The sequence below is a fragment of the Sitophilus oryzae genome, unplaced genomic scaffold (assembly GCF_002938485.1).
Source record: "Sitophilus oryzae breed Bouriz unplaced genomic scaffold, Soryzae_2.0 scaffold_172_pilon_pilon, whole genome shotgun sequence".
Lineage (NCBI taxonomy): Eukaryota > Metazoa > Arthropoda > Insecta > Coleoptera > Curculionidae > Sitophilus > Sitophilus oryzae.
The window spans coordinates 2,007,075-2,027,437 of NW_022146424.1; the positions used below are offsets into that span (position 1 = coordinate 2,007,075).

At 31.2% G+C, this 20,363-nt stretch overlaps 1 protein-coding gene across 1 annotated transcript in view; it reads left to right on the top strand.

Annotated features, from left to right (window-relative positions):
* LOC115881551 (neuroligin-1) overlaps nucleotides 1-20,363 on the top strand; it is a 198,924-nt gene that overhangs the window by 116,736 nt on the left and 61,825 nt on the right. The window contains exon 6 of the mRNA XM_030899090.1: nucleotides 15,807-16,091. Coding sequence (XP_030754950.1) covers nucleotides 15,807-16,091 — 285 coding nt within the window. The remainder of the gene's footprint in view (nucleotides 1-15,806; nucleotides 16,092-20,363) is intronic.

Genomic DNA, 20,363 nt, shown 5'->3' on the forward strand with positions numbered 1-20,363 from the left:
CCCTAGAGTTTGAAGTTGCTACCATAATTTTTGTTAATATGGCAGCTTGATAAAACTAAGGAAATTAGGAATTTTGATAAGCTGTCATGTTAACAAAGATGACACTAGCAACTTCAAACTCTAGGACTGTAATCTGGAACGAGAGACCTTTAAAATAAGGTATCACTTGACCCCCCTTCCCATTAAAAAACTAGGGGTGCCACTCACCCTCACTCAGGGGGTGAAGCTGGAGGCAAGGTAATATGCTTAAAATGTGCCCCTTTTATAAAATAGATCGACGTGTTGGAGCATTTTTTTAATAAAATCCCAGTTCAAGAAAATGAATTTATTCCATACTTTATGTAGAGGGTGTCCCATTTTGCTTGAAATCATACGGTATCTCCGTTATTAGTGAAGATAGAAGGTGCGGTTTGATAATTTACTCTGTCGTTGATTCATCCTGTACAGGGTGTTCTATTTAGGTTGAAATCATACGGTATCTCCGTTATTAGTAAAGATGGGAGGATGCGATTTGCACAAACCTATCTCACTTTTTTGTCAAACGGAAGATGCCACAAACAAAATTTTCATAGCCCTCTTCGTTTCCGAGCTACATGGTCTTTTTGAAAATTTTGCAATTTGGGACACCTCCTGTATCTCTGTTATTGTTAAAGCTATCGAGAAGGTGAAAACTGTTTATTGTAGAGCTTTTTACGTAGAATACAGTGGCGTAGTCTGTTTTTCAACCAAAAAAATATTTTTAAAAATATGAACTAAAGTTATGTTTTTTTTAATAGAACACCCTGTATATTTATAAATCATATGATCTGTCTTGCCATAAGCTTCTCAAAAATATATATCACTCTATATTTATTTTCACTATTTACTGCAATATTTAAAAGTTTTTATTAAAATATCATATTTATTAGTAGGCCATGATTGATAATAAAAGAAACTAAAGAATTATTAAAAGTATACTTCTATCTGTCTCTTGTTTTATTTTGGGAGCCGCTAATAAATTCTTTATATATTAGGGAAACTTAACTCTCTACCGCTATTTGTAAATCTTGGAATACGTGTATACGTAAGAATAATCTATCGTATCGGAAATTTTAGATATTCCTTTAGCTAATTTACGTGAAATATACTTTCAGCAAGATGGGGAACATTCCCCCTCATAACTATGGAAATATTAGAATACTGTTAAATTATTATTTTTCAAATCAATGAATTGGAACCAATGAACGCATATTGATAGCCTCCTCGATTCCCGGATTTCGCCGTTCTCGATTTCTGATTTTGGGGATTTTTGAAATACGAAATATATCGTGGGCACTACAACAATGTCGAACACCTGAAAAATGCTTTAATAATTCAAGATTTAGATATTTGCAAACCCATCCCGTTATAAAAAAAAGAAAAATATATTCACAGTTTCAGTGGTAACAGTTATTTCAAAAGTAAAATATATCAATCCCAAATAAATTTTAATATGTGTATGACTATTTTAGTACATTTTGATTTTTGTTATTTATCACGGCCTACTAATAAGAAAATGATATATTTTAAATATTGCAGTAAATAGTGAAAATAAATATAGAGTGATATATATTTTTGAAAAGCTCGTAGCAAGACAGATCATATGATTTATAAATATACAGGGTGTTCCATTTGAAAAAACATAACTTAGTTCATATTTTCAATATTTTTTTGGTAGAAAAACAGACTACGCCACTGTATTCTACGTAAAAAGTTCTACAATAAGCAGTTTTCGCCTTCTCGATACCTTTAACAATAACAGAGATACAGGGGGTGTCCCAAATTGCAAAATTTTTGAAAAACCCTGTAGCTCAGAAATAAAGAGGGCTATGAAAATTTTGTTTGCAGCATCTTCCGTTTGACGAAAAAGTGGGACAGGTTTGTGCAAACCGCACCCTTCTATCTTCACTAATAACGGAGATACCCTATGATTTCAACCAAAATGGGACACACTGTACACAGTGTATTCTAGCTGATGCCTGTCCACTTCGCTATCCACCAACATTTGGAACGATATATATGTGGAATGTTTCTTTGTCTAGTAATTAACATAAGCAGTCAAATAAATTAATAACCTTTAAAAATTTATTTTCCTACTACTAGCGACATACCGTATCCTTAGTCAATACTAAATTATTTTGTCAAAATTTCATCATATAAATTTCCTGGTAATTGTAGGAACTTAACAAGATTGATTTTAATCACTGTCTCCTCAATGAACACCTCAGTAGATTGAAGCTAAGAAACAATGGCGAGTGCAGATTCTGTAGGGAAAATGGGGAAGCACAGAAGTAAATAGTATATTTTTTAAGTAAAATATGAGTAAAATAAAAAAACTGATATGATTTGACAGTCGTTCAGACCTGCACGTAAGAAAAATCCTTCGAGAAATGCATGCATTATGGTAATATACGATTCCATTCGTGTCTAAAGCCGATGATCTGTCGTATTTTGAAGCCCCAGGTCGGAAAAATTGTCCAGCCATCAATTTGACCGCTGCTTTTTCATTTCCACTGTCATTTCAATTTTCAAGAGCACTATTCTTTGACCTCAAATAGATGACAATCGGTATAAATTTGATTTCAATTCTACTTTCTTGCATTAAAATAAAAACGAAAATTATGAAATTAACATAAATGAATTTCTTTCTAATTTTTTCTAAAATATCTCATAAAGTTACTAAATAAAGTTTTTTAGTACCTAAGAAAAGCGATCCAAAAAAAGTTCCAAACAATTTCTGAAATATAGTCAATATTTGGATGAAAATTTGTATACGTGTGTGTTTTTTGACATGATAAATTCAATTTCGATGTCAATTTTTTAAATAAAAAAAGACAAAAATGTCTATATTATTACTCAGTAGTTTTGTACCGATACGGACGAAAAGTTATTATTCTTCAAAGCAGTTAAAAACAAGTAGGTGGCTCTCCTAAAAGTAGGAGTTATATTATACAGGGTGAGTCTTAAATAAGTGCAAATATTTTCAAGGCTGGTAGATCTCGATAAAAAAACATATTTTTGTCTTTACCGTTTTTTAAATAAATCCAAAATAACCGAGTTATATTTTACTTTAAAAATTTCAAAATACAGATTTTTTTGCTAAGATTTTGAGAACCACTGGATCTTTTCTGGATTTTCTTTCTCGTAAATTTAATCGACTACCTATGTTGCCATATTATCAACAAATAATGTTTTTTAACTAAAAACTAAAAAAAAAAAATTGTGAAAATTTATTTAGCAAAAAAACCTCATAATCCTCTTTCTGGGGTCGAAATATTCTACCTCTAAAAATATTTGCACTCACCCTGTATAGTCAAAAAGCGCCCAAACAAGACTTTTCGGCCAAATATCTATGTTAGTTCAGAAATTATTTGAAGAAATTCGAAATAAAAATAAAACTTCTGCACCCTGTATCTTCGAAAGGAAGCATTTTAGGACATGAGTTTATAGGGACTCTCTTACTTATATTTAATTAAATGAATAGCATTCGAACCACTCTGTATATGTTTTATTAACTTCTTACGATACTTGTTGAAGACTTTCTTAAAAACACTGTATAGTTAGTATTTTCATATCAGTAAACATGTTAATTATTAACAAAATAGCATGCACAGACTGCGTCTGCTATTGATTTTTTTTCCAATTTAAAATGCCTTTTAAAGAGCTTTATTAACTTTTAGCGGTGTTCACGGAAAAAATGCATCACACTCGTTTTTGTTCGTTTTTTCTAACTTTTTTGCATACAGCAGACCATCGAAAACCAATTTCAATTTATAATGCCCATAAATTATCGTCAAATAATTTAATGAATTCCGAAATTAAACACTAATAAAAAATTAATTGACCATTATATTTAATGTTGCGCTATGCTCACAATCGTTTCGTTTCGTACAAAGCATTTTAATTCGTCATTTTTCTATAAATGGTGACTGCATTTTCCAATTAACCAGCATAACCGATTGTGTTTTTCATAGAGAATTAATTTTAATAACTTCATTAACAGATACTACGATAAAAGGTATCAGAATGGAGTCATCCAGTATTGTATTGAATGACTTCATTCAACAACCAAAGCCGTATATTAAAAAAAAACAATTTTTACAAGTTATTGTTGTTTCATGTCTAGAAGTTGCGTGGTCTTAAGATCTTCCTTCTTCTTCTTCCTACTCTATATTAGGCAGATTGCCTGTTCATTCTTCACATCATGCTTATTGATTCAATCGATGGGTAAGGTTATCACACCATCTTTTTCTTGGCCTTCCCGTGCTTCTTCTTCCTAATTGTGATTTGTCTCCAGCTGACGTTACTATTCTTCCTTCGTCCATTCAGCTTATATGTTCCTTCCATTCGCATCTTCTGCTCAATATCCATTTATTAATATTATCCACCTTGCATGTTTGCCTAACTTTTAAGTATACAAATTTAAATATAATAATTATAGCCAAAACACTAATTGAATCGCTGAGGGCAATAGACTTAGAACGATACCAGTACCAACTTATGCAAAAATCTGTAATCCTTAACACCTGCCATACAGCAAGGCGATTTCTATACATGTTACTTAACCGGGAACGTTTCTAAGCCAGAAAAGTTATCACCATCATGGTTGAGACGAGTCACTCCTCCAACCACGAGAAACCAACGGATGTAGTTGAGATAAAACGTTAAAATAATAATAATAATATCGTCTTTATTTAAATTTAGTAAGTACAGTGTGGATGACGTACCTCCATTGGCGAAGTTTAGCGGAGCTATTCTTCGCCTACTACACTTAACCAAGGGAAGTCAAACACATATGTTGTCGCTTCGTTCTCAATCTAGCAGCGTTTTACCTGTAATTTGCGGAGGATTTTCGTCTCGCCTGTTTCCAAGAATTTTTTTATTTTTGCCCTTTTGCGTTTCAGTTCTAGAGGTTGCTGGTCTTGAGATCATTCTTAAAAAAATAAATCGATGGAAGTTTGTACCAACAATGTCGTTCATTGGAAAAATCATTGGAACCACACCGATATAGAGGAGGTAAATAATTTTACTTACCTGGGTAGCATATAATCTCAACGAACGGAGACACAGCAAGATATCATAAATGGAATAAACAAGCCCAGAATAACATTTGGAATGTTCAGCAATGTTTGAAGCTCTAGACAGTACTCTCAATTTACCAAACTTAAAATTTTCAATTCAAATGTCAAGTATGTATTTTCCAGGTCTCTGTACAATACATACTGTATTGAACAGAGATCTGGAAAATTACACCGCTATTAACTAACTCCAAGTATTCATAAACCGGAAAATTGTAGGAATATTCGGGCCAAACACTATCAGAAATGAGGATTTATTGAGTTTAACCAACCAGAGGATTATGAATTTTAAATTAATGAAATCAAACTGAGCAAATGGAGCAAATAAAATCGCTAGCAGAGCTATTGAGTGAAACCCACAAGACAGTAGTAGGCAAACAGTATACTGGCCAGCTCTACTTAACAAAGACAAACAAAGCTTAACAAAACTTGTCAACTCTTGCTTAAGGTTTAATTCATTTGGTACTCCTAAATTTGATCATGTTTCTCCTCTTAAAGAATCGTTAAGAATCGGGCTGGTTAGGACTTGAACAATATGCTTTTATACACATGTGTATACTAATTTATAAAATAGAAAAATTCCAAGAACCTCATTATTTGTCCGATATATTACTCAAAGCTTCTGACCTCCACAACCTTAATACCAGAAAACGCAGCAGTTATGTTGTGCCTAAACAACGGACAGCCTTGTCTGAAAAATCGTTTTCGTATTATGCTTCAAAATGCTACAATTCACTTCCTCCGTACCTTAAAAGCTGTCCGTCCATTGCAGGTTTCAGGAAATCTCTTTTAATAATTAATAATTTCAGTTTAACTTTATTAAAATATTATTAAATTGTACCTTAAGCTAATGTATAGGTGTTATATATGTCTTTTTTTTGTTCGTTTATATAATTTAGATTTTTATTATGTTAAAATTGTTATATTGTTACATTATGTTTTTTAAGGTGGTTAGATTGAGTAGCGTATGCTAGATCTCGCCACCTACATAAATAAAGTCAAATTATTATTATTATTAAATAAACTTTTAGTCACGTGATTAAGCTTGACCGGCACAACGTTGCCTATTTTTACATATTTTCTTTTAATAAAAATATTTTAGGAAATAAAAATAAATGAAAAAAATATATGTATAAACAGTTATTATTTACATCAACAAAACTCACCTTCTTAACAGCACTTAAGGGACATAAAGGGCCATTACCACCGCTTTCCCGTTCAAAATATTCTAATAAAGTTGCGATGAGTTTTTTACGGCTTTTAAGCAAGCTTCTACCACTTCGCACTAAAAGGGGTTCTAAAAGAACAATGTTCGACTGCAAGGTCTGCTAGTAAAAATTTTTAAACTTAATTAAAAATTATTACTATTATTAAATATCACATCACAATTTATTTAAACCAAGAACTCGTAATGCTAAACTAAAATATCAAAACAAATGACAATGTCAGGAAATAGAATCTCCAGCGGGAAATTTAAATTCCAGTTAGTCAGCGCCGAATATGTCCATGGCCTGTCAACAATAAATTTAAAAATCGCGCCCACGATTACGTAACCATAAGTTTAGTTGGTATCGAATATAGGTACTTAACTATCCCACAGTATAATTGACAGACTGGCACAATAATCCGGTTCAGTTCTATTGTTCGGTTTATTCTAATTCTTACACTTGGATTCTTATCTAATTTGTACACTTATCTAATTTGTACACTTGGACATAAAGCGCTCGCTCGTCAGATCAAATGAAAATTAATAATATCCCATAGAACTCCAGTCCAGTTTCAAATTAGAGTTTTAAATCTCTCCCTCCCTCTAACTGCTACAAATTCCAGGGAGTAATTTATGTGTATAACTGATCCCGGCTGGATTAGGTGCCAGAGACGTATTGAAATATGGTTAACTGTTTGAACTGAAAGCAAGGTTTTATGTGCCGCGTTTTTTTCCAGGATTATTCCGAATGCGGGCGTTTAAAAGTAATTTGTCCCAATTGGAAAATATAACTCGTTCCGAATATATTTCAATGATATTTCGGTGGTTTTTGAGTATACAGATTTAAATATCTGGTGCTTTGTAGCTTGGTATTTTTATAGCGCCAAAATATATAAATCCATATATATGTATAAAAGATAGGCTAGCCAATAAACATTGATTTGTGTTGAGCCAAGATATACAAACAAAAAAGATAATTTATACTCTACTAGTTTTTTACCGCGACATTTTCTGTGAAACATAAATTAGCATACGTCAATCAATCCTAATTTATGTCATATACAAACATACCAAATCTCGTTTTTTTATCTGAAAAAAATAAAAAAGTTATACCACTTTTGAGGCGCACCCGGTATTATTGTAAAGTTTCATTAAAATCCATTCGGTAGTTTTTGCGTGAAAGAGTAACAAAATCCATTCACCTGTCGCCTACCCAGTCCCCACGGGTCACGAGCCGCCACTGTTTTGCCTTTATAGTATTAGCACAGTTTAAAGAATATAAATATATCAGTTGACCCACTCTTCGCCCGTATCAAAATTCCTCCCGCCGCTCCCCGCCTGTCTTGTAGACTTGGGTCAGTCTACATCCGCTGCTCGACGTGTACACAGCGTTCCAAGTTTATTTTAGTTTTGTTTTCGGTCCGACGCATAGGGTGAACCAAAAATAGTGTTTTAGTTGTTTTGTTCGAATTGTGAATAAAATGTCTACTAGAAATATTTGTGCAGTGGATGGTTGTGAAAGTAGAATGACAGACAATATATCGTTCTTTAGGTGCCCAAAAGATGAAGGAAGGTATGTGTTTATATAGTATAGGATATTAAGTATATAATAATTAAAGTATTAGACATATTAAGTATATTATAATTATGGAAACCTAACTATGAATAAGTTGTTTTAAAAATATACATATAAATTAAGAAAAGATTTTACTTGAAATATGCACAAAATATTTACTTTTAACAATTAGTTTATTATTTTAGTAGATATGTTAGAGTAGTAGTAGATACTTTACTATTATGTTTTGGATTTTGCAGTATTTACCGGTTTGCAAAGTGCATATTAAATTATTTTTTAAGATATTTGCATTTTTTTAAATAGCATGTTTTACTTTTTAGATGTTTGTATTTAACTTTAACTACCTACCTGGAAAGTCAAAATTTTATCGTCAGGTAATAAAAATACGTGCATACAACTTGTTCTGCTATTGACAAGTTTTTTAGAGTTTTTACTAAATTTTATGTAACAGTAAATATAACAATTGACGAGCACATGGGAAAAACGATGAGTATCCAGAAATGATAAATGTTCAGGAAACCGTTTTTTTTAAATTTAAATTAGGCATGGACTTTTATATCCGAGTTTATATCGTTTTTCCCATTTTTAAATGCCTGTTTCTATGTGGCCGTTATCGATATTCCCGTTTATTTAGGTACCAAAAGGTGTAGCCCCCCCCTTTTTGGTACTTTCATTATTTTTCCCGTGTGCTCTTCAATTAGTAGTAAATACTGTAATAAATTATATTTCCATATTTCTTAAGTTATAGCAAGTTTTGCTTTTTAGCTGTTTGAATTTAACTTGAATTATCTACCTTTTTATCAAAAGGTAATAAAAAGTACTTGGATACAACTTGTCTTGCCATTGTCAATTTTTTTTCAGTTTTTACTAAATTTTATCGAACAGTAAAATTTATTACACAATTAACTACTAACAGTCATAATTACTGTTCATGATAATCAAAATTCCAAAAAAATTGACAATGGCAACACAAGTTGTATGCAAATACCTTACGATAAAATTTGGGCTTTCCGGGTAGGTAATTTAAGTAAAATGCAAACATCTATAAAGCAAAATATGCTATAATTTAAGAAATATGCAAATTATTATTATATATATTTAAAAAAATAACTTATTATATTTATTTAGTATATATTTTTTATATGGGGTTTTCATAATAATTATTAATAATAATTACCCTATTGACTATTCCATATTCCAAAGAATTAGGATAGAATAATATATCTAATATTTTAATAATAATAATTACTATATAATATAATGTATTCACCATGTATAAGTAGAGTATGATAAGGAAAATAACTTCTAGGTGTGGAGCTTGGAAAAGTGCCTTAGGATTTATAGGATCCCACAGATATGCTGTTAATCAATAGAACTAGTACTGTATTTTTATTTTTCTACTTGCTATATTAAAATTCCTTAGTATTTTTAGTTGATCCCTCGTATACGGCCAGCGTTCTGACTGATAAAATATCACTTCCGCTGCACCCGGTAAACGTACAAATTTTTTGTCACCTCGAAGGGTCACGGGCTGCCTTTGAAGTCAAAATAACAATAGAATTCCTTAGAGTGGGCCAACTGGTATGTATTCTTTAAACTGTGGTATTAGTAGGATTTTTTGAACAGGAAATAAAAAACAAATAAAAGAAGCAAATTACTATATTACCGGGTGAAAGAGTGAATAAAATTTCACAGAAGATATAAGGTTTTAGAGAGAAATTAGTGGGATTAGCAAAATTAATCCGACAGATTTATTCTGCAAAGCGCCGAGGCTACTTGAAAATTTCTCTCGCTAGTTTTAGACTTTTCTTCTTCCACTTCTCTCCATTTTTTTCCTTTTTCCTTCTGCTACGGGAAAATTAATTTATATCCTCTAGCAAAACGAACGAAATTTGTTAATTTAGAGTGGATTAAACGCGTTTTCATTTTCTGAATTACCTCTCGAGTAGATAAATAAAGATTTCGGTAATTTCCGTACGTTTAAGTTTTTATAAAGTTTTAAATTTTTTTTCTGTTTTTTTTCTGAGAAAACGCATGGAAATTTATTAAACAGCTTTGTCAATCAAAGATTAAGAATGAATTGAGAATTACAAATATTTAACCCTTGAGCGGGCGCGTCCGGAATTTTGTACCGCAATTTTACTAATGTCGTTAACACAAAATATCCATTGGTCGTAGGTCGGTGGTACCATTAAATATGCTTGTTTTGGGATATTTGACACCCTCGGTCGTAGTAGTTGCGTATCCAGCGATTTTGGTTCAATAGCAATTCTGTCGTAACATGGCAACTACAGAAGTTGCGGTACTCCGTGCCGCTACGCGCCCGCTTAAGCCATGTATGTGAAACCCATAGAACCTACTAGTTTTTGCAACTAAGACCATACATTTTTTCGCCAAAACAACAGTGATAGACTAATCAATTGTATCACCGGTAGATATCCACCTATAGAAGAAGACTAAACATTTAGATGATAGTTTCATCTTCTTCCAGTGGTTATTTTTTTTAATATTTAAAAGGTTCTGTTAGGAATATTTTATTATATGTTCGGTATGATTTAGTTTTTTTAAGTTGGCAAAGTTATATTTTTTTATTTCGAATACTAAAAATGTTTCGTTCGGTTTTTTTATAATTCGTTTAATTTTCTGTCTCACAATGTACCGTTTGTGTCCAGGAACGGTTCATATTTTCATAAATGTCGATTTTCGAAAGAAATCGGTATATTTATTTTATTTCGTATATTTTTCATTTTATTGATTTTATGGAAAGCACTGTTCATTAAAATGTTGTATCCCATGTTATAGGGTTTGTTTCTCTCTACAATTTGTCTCACAAATAAAATCAGTTTGTGGTCCAGGAAGGTTTCATATTTTCATAGTTTTTCGATTTTTAAAAGAAATTAGTACATTTTATTTTATTTCGGTATGTTTTCATTTTATTGAGTTTATGGAAAGTTATATGTTCATTTCGAATACTGTAAATGTTTCGTAGGGTTTGTTTATAATTCTACAATTTTCTGTCTCACAATGTACCGTTTGTGTCCAGGAACGGTTCATATTTTCATAAATGTCGATTTTCGAAAGAAATCGGTATATTTATTTTATTTCGTATATTTTTCATTTTATTGATTTTATGGAAAGCACTGTTCATTAAAATGTTGTATCCTATGTTATAGGGCTTGTTTCTCTCTACAATTTCCTGTCTCACAATGTACCGTTTGTGTCCAGGAAGGGTTCATATTTTCATAGTTGTCGATTTTCGAAAGAAATTAGTACATTTATTTTATTTCGTATATTTTTCATTTTATTGATTTCATGGAAAGCACTGTTCAGTAAAATGTTGTATCCTATGTTATAGGGCTTGTTTCTCTCTACAATTTCCTGTCTCACAATGTACCGTTTGTGTCCAGGAAGGGTTCATATTTTCATAGTTGTCGATTTTCGAAAGAAATTAGTACATTTATTTTATTTCGTATATTTTTCATTTTATTGATTTTATGGAAAGCACTGTTCATTAAAATGTATCCTATGTTATAGGGCTTGTTTCTCTCTACAATTTCCTGTTTCACAATGTACCGTTTGTGTCCAAGAAGGGTTCATAGTTTCATAGATGTCGATTTTCGAAAGAAATCAGAACATGTATATTATTTAAACATATATCTAACTTATCTATATTTGTAGATTAATGTAACTTTTATCCGCCACTCATTTTCCAAATATCGAGTTTATAATTGTGTATAGCCAATCTATCTCATTTTTAGAAAAACGATGACATTCCTTGTTATTTTTTTTTTCTTTATCAATTTTCGTTTAAATAAAATGAACGGCTCTTATTTATGTGTATTGCAATATAATATATTTAATGTTAAAATGAAGAACAAAGTCCAAACCACTGTCTTCATCTTTCAAACAACACTATTTTATACCATGCCTAGTACGTACCAAAAATCGCTATTTCGAAAGTAACGCTGCTACGGGAGCACCAACGCCAATAGTAACCGACCAAATCGCGACAGGCCAAAAACCTAACCCTAGAAACGCTCCAGCGCCTGCTGGAACGAAATACGTGGCCGCCGAGGTCGAGCGTCGATAATCAGTTACAGCAGTTACTTCTGTTCGCGACAGGGAACTAAAACTCTAGGAGCGCGACGGCTGGAGCGAACACGTCCCGATCGAGATCGCGCTGCGCTACGGACATACCAGTTCCGAATACTACCGTTGGCGACCGACGAAATCGCGACGGCTGGAGCTAAACACGTCGCTATGCGGTTACTACGGTTCGAGCTAACTTCAAGTGCGATTATAAATAATTTATTTGTAAATTATAAATAATTTATATTTTTTCGTCATTATGATCGTCGTTCTTCAGTAACAGGTTCCCGATTGGGTTTTCAGACGGACAGACGAACAGACGGTCAATTCTAAGCTAACTTTTGTGAGATTATAAATAATTTATTTGTAAACTATAAATAATTTATAGTTTTTCGTCATTATGACTACACTTCTTCAATCCAGGTTCCCGATTCGTTGTTGTTAGCGACACGACGCACAGTGGAACAAGCTTATGGGAGCTGTTGGACATGAGGTTTTCTTCTCAACACTTTTAATCCAAAAAGACTGAAAAGATTTTATATACCGTAATAATGTATAAAAAAAATAACAATTTTAAATTTTAATGAAAGAAAGTGGTTGGCTCGTATGATCAAACCATCTACAGGGTGACCTAAAAAATATAGTATGTTTTGGAAAAATGCTTACAAGTTTTAAATGCTTATAAACTTTGCCAAACGTCAGTCGTGGAATGTTTTATTTTGATCTATTTAAAAATTAATAGCTTTTAGATTTTACCACTGAAATCTAAGACTCCTGATACCGTGTTATAAAAAAATATGGTACTTTAAATGATTACATATATTTTCCTATTTAATATAACCCCTTCGATTTAAACAAGATATCAAGATGCGGTTTTCATGACTTTTGTTAAGCTTTCATTACCTTTTATTATCAGTTAAAATGACATACCATCGCATTTTTTTGAAAAAAACGCACAATGTTTGTTAATTTGTAGACATAGCGCCCCCTAAAAATGTACGTTTAAAACCAGTAAATAATGTTTATATGGTATAATGAAAGAAAGAAACGTCTTTATCGACATAGCCCCTTGTTAGCTTTAAATTCCGCTCCATCCAGTCATAATTATTAATATTTCAAATAAAAATAGATCTAACCTTCTGGTGGATTATTTTGGCAGATAGGGGAAAATGGTTCTAACAAAAAAATATTCAGAATTTGCTAGAAGATTAATAAGGTATTATTTAAGTACCCCTTTCTAGGCAAAGTTGTGTAAAATTACTCCATTTTCTTATTTTTTATAGTATTTGTTCTCTCTAGCTGCCATTCTGTTTGAAAATAATTTCCAGCATTTTCTGAACAAAACTCTTCCAAGAAATAATCTATCGCATAGAGGATTTAATGAAAACAAAATTGGTGATGCTGTAATATGAATATTTTTTCCAGTAAGCCTCATTTACTACCCTACTTTCCCCGATATACTACTGAGAGCAATTCTTAGTGGATACCCTGTACAATAACTTTATTACAATTGAAGAAAATAAATAAATCAACGCACTAGAATATTTTTATTACAAACAAAAAATTTTGAACGCTGCAAAAAGCTTTAACCCTCTTTCTTTCCAAAATCATAATTTCCATATTTTGTAGTAAGTCGTAGTACTTGTTTTTGATTTTAGCGTCATTTTAGGTATGTTATCCAATTTATAATTAAATATAATAAATTTATAAAAAAATAAAGATAATTTTGACTCTAAAAATTTTAAATTAATTTATTGGTAATTGAACAGGTTTTTGATTTTGTAATAGCATGTATTAGTAATATATTAAATGGAAATTTTAGAGGGGGGCAAGCTGGGGCAAGATGTTAACTTAGTTTCATTATTAGAAAGGCTTAATCTACCTTGTGATATATATATAAGTCTTGGCCAACATTAATGAACTATACCCATAGTACTCGACAAACAGTAAACCAAAACCAAAGAAGACTTACAGTGTTAGATCATGTGTAGTATATAAGTATTTTAATTTTATCATTTAATAAATAAATACAATATAAATTTAAAATGCCAATTTTTTTATTTTAAAACAAGTGATTTATATATGTATAAACAATTATCCCTGTATTTTTAAATGTTGAATCTTATGGACTGAAAAAACTGCTGATGATATTTTCTACTTTCACTGACTGAAGATGCAGAAACCTAGAAGAAATTCTACATACACATTTTTTGCTAATAACATAGTATTTAGCAGCAAAAAATGTTTATGTGTCTCTATCTACAATTGTTCTCCCAAATTTTTGCGACTATATATGGTTTTATTTTAAAGTGAAAACAATCGTTTGCACTAATTTGTATAGTTAAAAAAATATTAATGTCTTTGCCAGTTTTTATAAAACTAGGTAGGTTTCACAAGAAAATGAATGTATATAATTAAGTCAATGTAATATCTTCATTTGAAACTTTTCAAACAGACATATAATTAAAAATATTTTTTTGAGTTGGATAAAATATAACGGTCTGGACTTTAAGTAATTCAAATCTTCTACCAAAATTATTTAATTTAAAATTTTATTTTTAAGTCAATGTCCAACATTTTATATTGGGTCTTTCCACCGTGCGACGCTACAAACAAATACCGCTCCAAAATCGCGTTATTCAAATACCGACGCATCACTAAATGGAACCAAACTCGGCAAGTGGATAGAGGTACTCGAATGGAGTCTTGGACAGACGAACAGACGAACAGACGGTCAATTTAATACAAATTTTGTGAGAGTGAATCGAATTACTTATTAACTTTTAATTTATTACTTTTTCGACATTTCAAACTACACTTTTTCGAATCCTTTAATTTAATAGTTGTTAGTAAGAAGTTCCACTTCAAAAATGCATACGTAGTGCACACACAATTTTTTTTACTTTATTTCATAGAAAATGGCACTCTGAATAGAATGACATACCGTATGTCAACTTTTTTTCTTTTTAAAAAAATAAATCTCTAACAGAACTTTTGATGTTAAATAGAAAACAATATATTTTAAACGCTGGGTACTAACTGAACTCACAAATCCTCTAATTATACTAACATGAAGTGTCTTGAAAATGTTTTTTTCTTTCACTAAAATAGATATATTTATAATATAATATCTTAATATATAAAATTAATTTATAAAAACGACTAGATAAAATCTTTTACGGTTTTTTGTAAAGAGTCTTTTAATACAATTTTATTGTTTTATTACATTTTTATTCTTGAGCCAAGCTTTCCCGTTCTTTCTTCCTGTAATTGGTTTTACTGCCTTGTATTTTATTCATCCTAAACATTCTGTTATCTTAATAAGAGGGTAGATAAACAATGAAATAAAGTAGATAGTAAATGAAAATGTTTTCTCTTTAGTTTTAACAATGGTCTTTTTATAATTAAAGAGAAGCATAATTATTCAGGGGCCTTTCAGTACAAATAACTATTTCTTTGAATAAAAATACAGTATAATATACAGGGTATTCCTTAATAACATGCTAATATTTAAGGAGGCGTTAATTGACCCTATTCTAAGAAAAAAAACTCATCTTAACTTTTCAAATACAGGGTGGTCAATTTTTTTTTCAAAATGTCTTTGATATATTTGATACACGTTTTCCATACATCTTATATGAAGTTTTTCTCTTAAAATAGGTTCAAGAATCACCCCATTAAATATTAGCATTTCATTAAGGAACACCCTGTATAAATATAATTAGTATAATTCTTGTTTTCTTAAAATGAATGCAAATAAATACGAAATTGTCTTCCAGCAAAAAATATTTAAAAAAGCAATTATTATCTTTAGTATAGTTAATATTTATTGTTTCAGTATGGCATTGAAGCTGACCGCCGCACAAAGATCCTTCGTACCTTCGTCAAGAACACCTACAGCTACCACCTCAGCGAAATTCTAGCTACAATCGTTAACGAATACACAGACTGGGAGAGACCAGTCCAGCATCCGATAAATATCAGAGACGAGACGCTAGAAGCGCTGTCCGATGCCCAGTACGTAGCTCCGGTGGTACACACTGCTGACTTGCATTCAAAAGAGCACAGAAACTCGTATCTTTATGTGTTCGATTATCAGACCAAATTTGGAGACTATCCTCAGGTAAGTAAGTCGAAATAAAATAGGGTACCTCATTCGCCTCGGTTGGTTATACGAAAACGGAAAGATGTAGAAACAAAATACTTTATGGGTATATGTGGGAAGGAAATGTGCATAATTTAAAATTATTTTGAAATGTACAGGGTGTGTCAAAACTAAGATCAATACCAAAGTTGTATTTTTTCTTATGAAACACCCGGTATTTTATTTAATTTTTGGATTCTTGGACATAAAATAAGGCATTTATTATAAGAGTTTAATATGTTTAAAAACTTTCGTTGATATATTTAAAGATATTTAAATATGTATGCTATAATAAGAAAGTTTGTCAACACCTTATACATTATTTTCAGAATTAATTTTTGCGCTGGCTTTCAAGCGAGAGAAATAAACTTTACTAAAAAATTTTATTGCTTCCTTAAATGTACACAGGGGTATCAAAAGTTACTGGTCTATTTTAAATATTTATTTTACATAAAAACTTCGTTATTTCAAATGCAACACTAGGTATGTATTTTTTAAATAAGTCAAAGCAGATTTAAATGCTCTTTCAAACTGTATTAAGGTTACCTATACTTATCTGTCTCAGATTTTGGATAAAAAGCGATTTTTCAATAAAACTTTACATCCATGCCATCTTGGTTACCCAAGATGGCTGGTGTCGCCATGGCAATTTTCTAGTGACACTTAGTAGCTATTTTCAAAATCGACTTTAGTTTATGAACTTTATTGAAATTTATAACAGGTTATTTTTATTTAATTTACGTACAATAAGGTTAATAAGTAAGTATTTATTATTTTATCAAGAAAAATAAAGCAGTATTTGCTGGCGGAAGGAATGGATATATGTTACTAGTGATTTTATTAGTAATTGATATTAGATGATATTAGTAAAGTTTGATATGATTGATATTGGTAAAGTTTATTTCTCTGGCTTACGTCAGCACAAGAATTAACTCTGAAAAGTAATGTACAGGGTGTTGACAAACTTTTTTATTAAAGCATGCATATTTAAATGTCTCAAAAACCAAAACATTTAAACATATTAAACCTTTATAATAAATGCCTTATGTTAAGCCCAAGAATACAAAAGTTAAAGAAAATCGCGGGTGTTCCATTAGAAAAAATAAAACTTTGTTATGGATCTTAGTTCTGACACACCCTGTACATATGAAAATAATTTTAAATTATTTACATTGCCTCTCTACATATACGCATAAAAAAATTGTTTCTACCTCTTTCCGTTTTTCTACCCTGTATATCATAAAACGTATTTTTTACGTCTTTTTTTTTCTTCTTAATTTTATGGCGCCTTCTATTATACTCCGCGGTAGTTTTTACGATTAATGTCGACACACTCCCATAAGTCGCTTTAAAGAGACTTGTAAAATGTCAAATTGTTATTAGGGTTGTAAAACGCGAACAGGAATGGGCCAATCTCTTTATAGAAACGAAGGGGATTTACACAAAAGCGCAGAAAAAATAAATTCCTTGTTAAAATGCAAATGCTATATAGCGTAAAGGGAAGGAATATTATCTGCCGGCTGGATTTAAATTTTGCTGTAAATGTTTTAGCAGTGCCTTAAATTAATGTAAAAAATTCATACCCTATGGAGAGAGGAAGTAAAATGTGCTAATGGGGAGCGGTTTATGAGGCTGTTAATAGGAACAGTTTTTTTATTAAGTAAAAATACATTTAATAAGAAATATTTTAAAAGAGAATATGCCTATCGTAAGTCGAAAAATTGTGTAACAGCTATATTATAGTACTGTTTTTATTAAACTAATAATAGTTTTATGTAAATGATACCGGAGTTACGTTCCTTGAAAATATATATTATGCGTATATTGTATTACACAATCTATACAGGGTGAGTCTACAGGGTGGCGCTTCTCATACGCCGCGGAAGCTCCAAGGAGAACGGTATTGTTTATATCGAAATGAAATTTTGGCAGCATATGTAGGTTAACTGAAAGCATTTTATAAAAATATATAGAATTATACAGGGTGTCCCCAAAAAAAGTTACACATCAAAGTTGTGTTTTTTCTAATAGAACACTCTATATATTAATTGATTTTCGGATTCTAGGAAAAAAATAAAGGTGAGTTTTATTAAAGAAGCATACACCTAAAATCTAAAGATTTTGACATATTTCACATTTTGTGAAAATGAAGAGTAAATTTTAAAATTCAATAACAGCTATCTAAATTTTAGTTGACACTGTATAGCCTGATATTTAATTACAGTAACCATGTATGTTAAACCAAATTGAAATTTGAGCCAAAAAGTTATACAGGATGAGACAAAATTAATATGGAATATATGGTCACATTTAAAAGCAAGTTACTCCTTTATTTTAAATGGAACACCCAGTATATTTTTCCGGTGTTCAATGGGGAATTTATATATCTTCAAAATATTATTAAGGTTGCCTACCCCTCAGACAAAGATTTTCCTAGATATTTTAATTTTTATGATTTTGCGTCATTAGATCTTTATTATTTGAAAAAAAATTAGGTGGCTGTGTGGTACCCTTTTGTTAATTTAACAAAAATTAATGATTGTAGAGTAAAATACTCAACGGAAATAAAAAGATACATATTTAAAACATATTTTAATTATTACAGAACTAGACATAATTCTATAATTATGTGACAAAAATTAGCTAGATGAAATAAAATGCTTAAAATGCTTCCTTTCTCATTAACTGCATAAAACGATTGTCTTTTCAAAAGGATCTTCTCATTTTAAAAGATATATGTGGAAGTATATCTCGAAAAGCAGCTGCAATAATTTCTCTCATGTTGACAATAGTTGGTCGAGTTTTGTAAACACTGTCTTTAACATATTCCATTTTTTCCAAACAATTTTAGAAATTTAGCACTTGAACTCTAATTGATACTTATAAAGTGTGAATATTTTTCATAGTAACGATTTTATGACAAATGGAAATCATTATTTTTTCTGACCTCACTGTTTATCTCGAAAACTATTAAATATTGGTATACCGGGTGCGTCTCAAAAGTGGCTCACCCCTATAACTTTTTATTTTTTCAGATAAAACAAACGAGATTTGGTATGTTAGTATCTGACATAAATTAGGATTGATTGACGTATTCAATTTTTTTTGGTCACTTCCTGTTTCACCGGAAATGACTACAACTTTTGATTTTTAAATAACACCCTCGGTATTTTTTTACTTTATTCGATAGAAAATAACATTCTGAGTAGAATGACATATCATGTGTCATTCTACTCAGAATGTTATGTCATTCTACTCAGAATGTTATTTTCTATCGAATAAAGTAAAAAAATACCGAGGGTGTTATTTAAAAATCAAAAGTTGTAGTCATTTCCGGTGAAACAGGAAGTGACCGAAAACAATTGAATACGTCAATCAATCCTAATTTATGTGATATACTAACATACCAAATCTCGATTTTTTAACTGAAGAATTAAAAAAGTTATAGGGGTGAGCCACTTTTGAGACGCACTCAGTAGGTTTGTATAATAGAAAAATTTTGAGATATGGAAGTAGTTTCGAAAAGTATAATAATATACCGGGTGTCCCATTTAAAATAAAGATGCTACCACTTTTAGTATTAAGCGGCAACACTGAATGTGGCAACACACACAAAAAAATTTAGACAGATGGAGCAGGTACCTTTATGCAAAAATCCAAATTTTCAAAAAAATCCTGTCAGCGGTTTTCCATAAACGTGTAACGGGCCATGGCCGTGAATCACCCTGTATAGAAACGACGCCGGAGAGTAAGAAAAACGCACTTCTGCAGCCGGACCTAAAACATTTTAAAACAAAACAGTCTATTTAGTGCTGCGAATGGCTTTCGCTTAAAGCTGCTCAGGCGAGGTCAGAACGACGGACGTTTCCAAAGCAAAGTAAGCGGAAAGTCTGACGAATTTCCGTAATTAGAATGATTGAAGATTTGGCGCTTTCCCGCCGACACCGAATTGATTAAGGCGGAATAAGAGATGGAGACCGTTAGATAATGCACGCGCTCACCTCCATTCTGTTACGTCTTCGCTGATGGAATCGGCTTAGTCGCAATCAACGTTTTGCACTTTGAGGTCGAAACGTTTTCCATAAATAAATCAGGTGGTTCCGCTTCACTTAGCACCTATTTATTTACCGAAAAAACCGGTTTTATCGTTTAAGTTTCGTAGTTATTTTTATTCTGGTGTAACGATGTTAGTTAATTTTTATGATAATTAATTTGTAATGATTTAATTAATTAGCTTTTAATTATCAAATT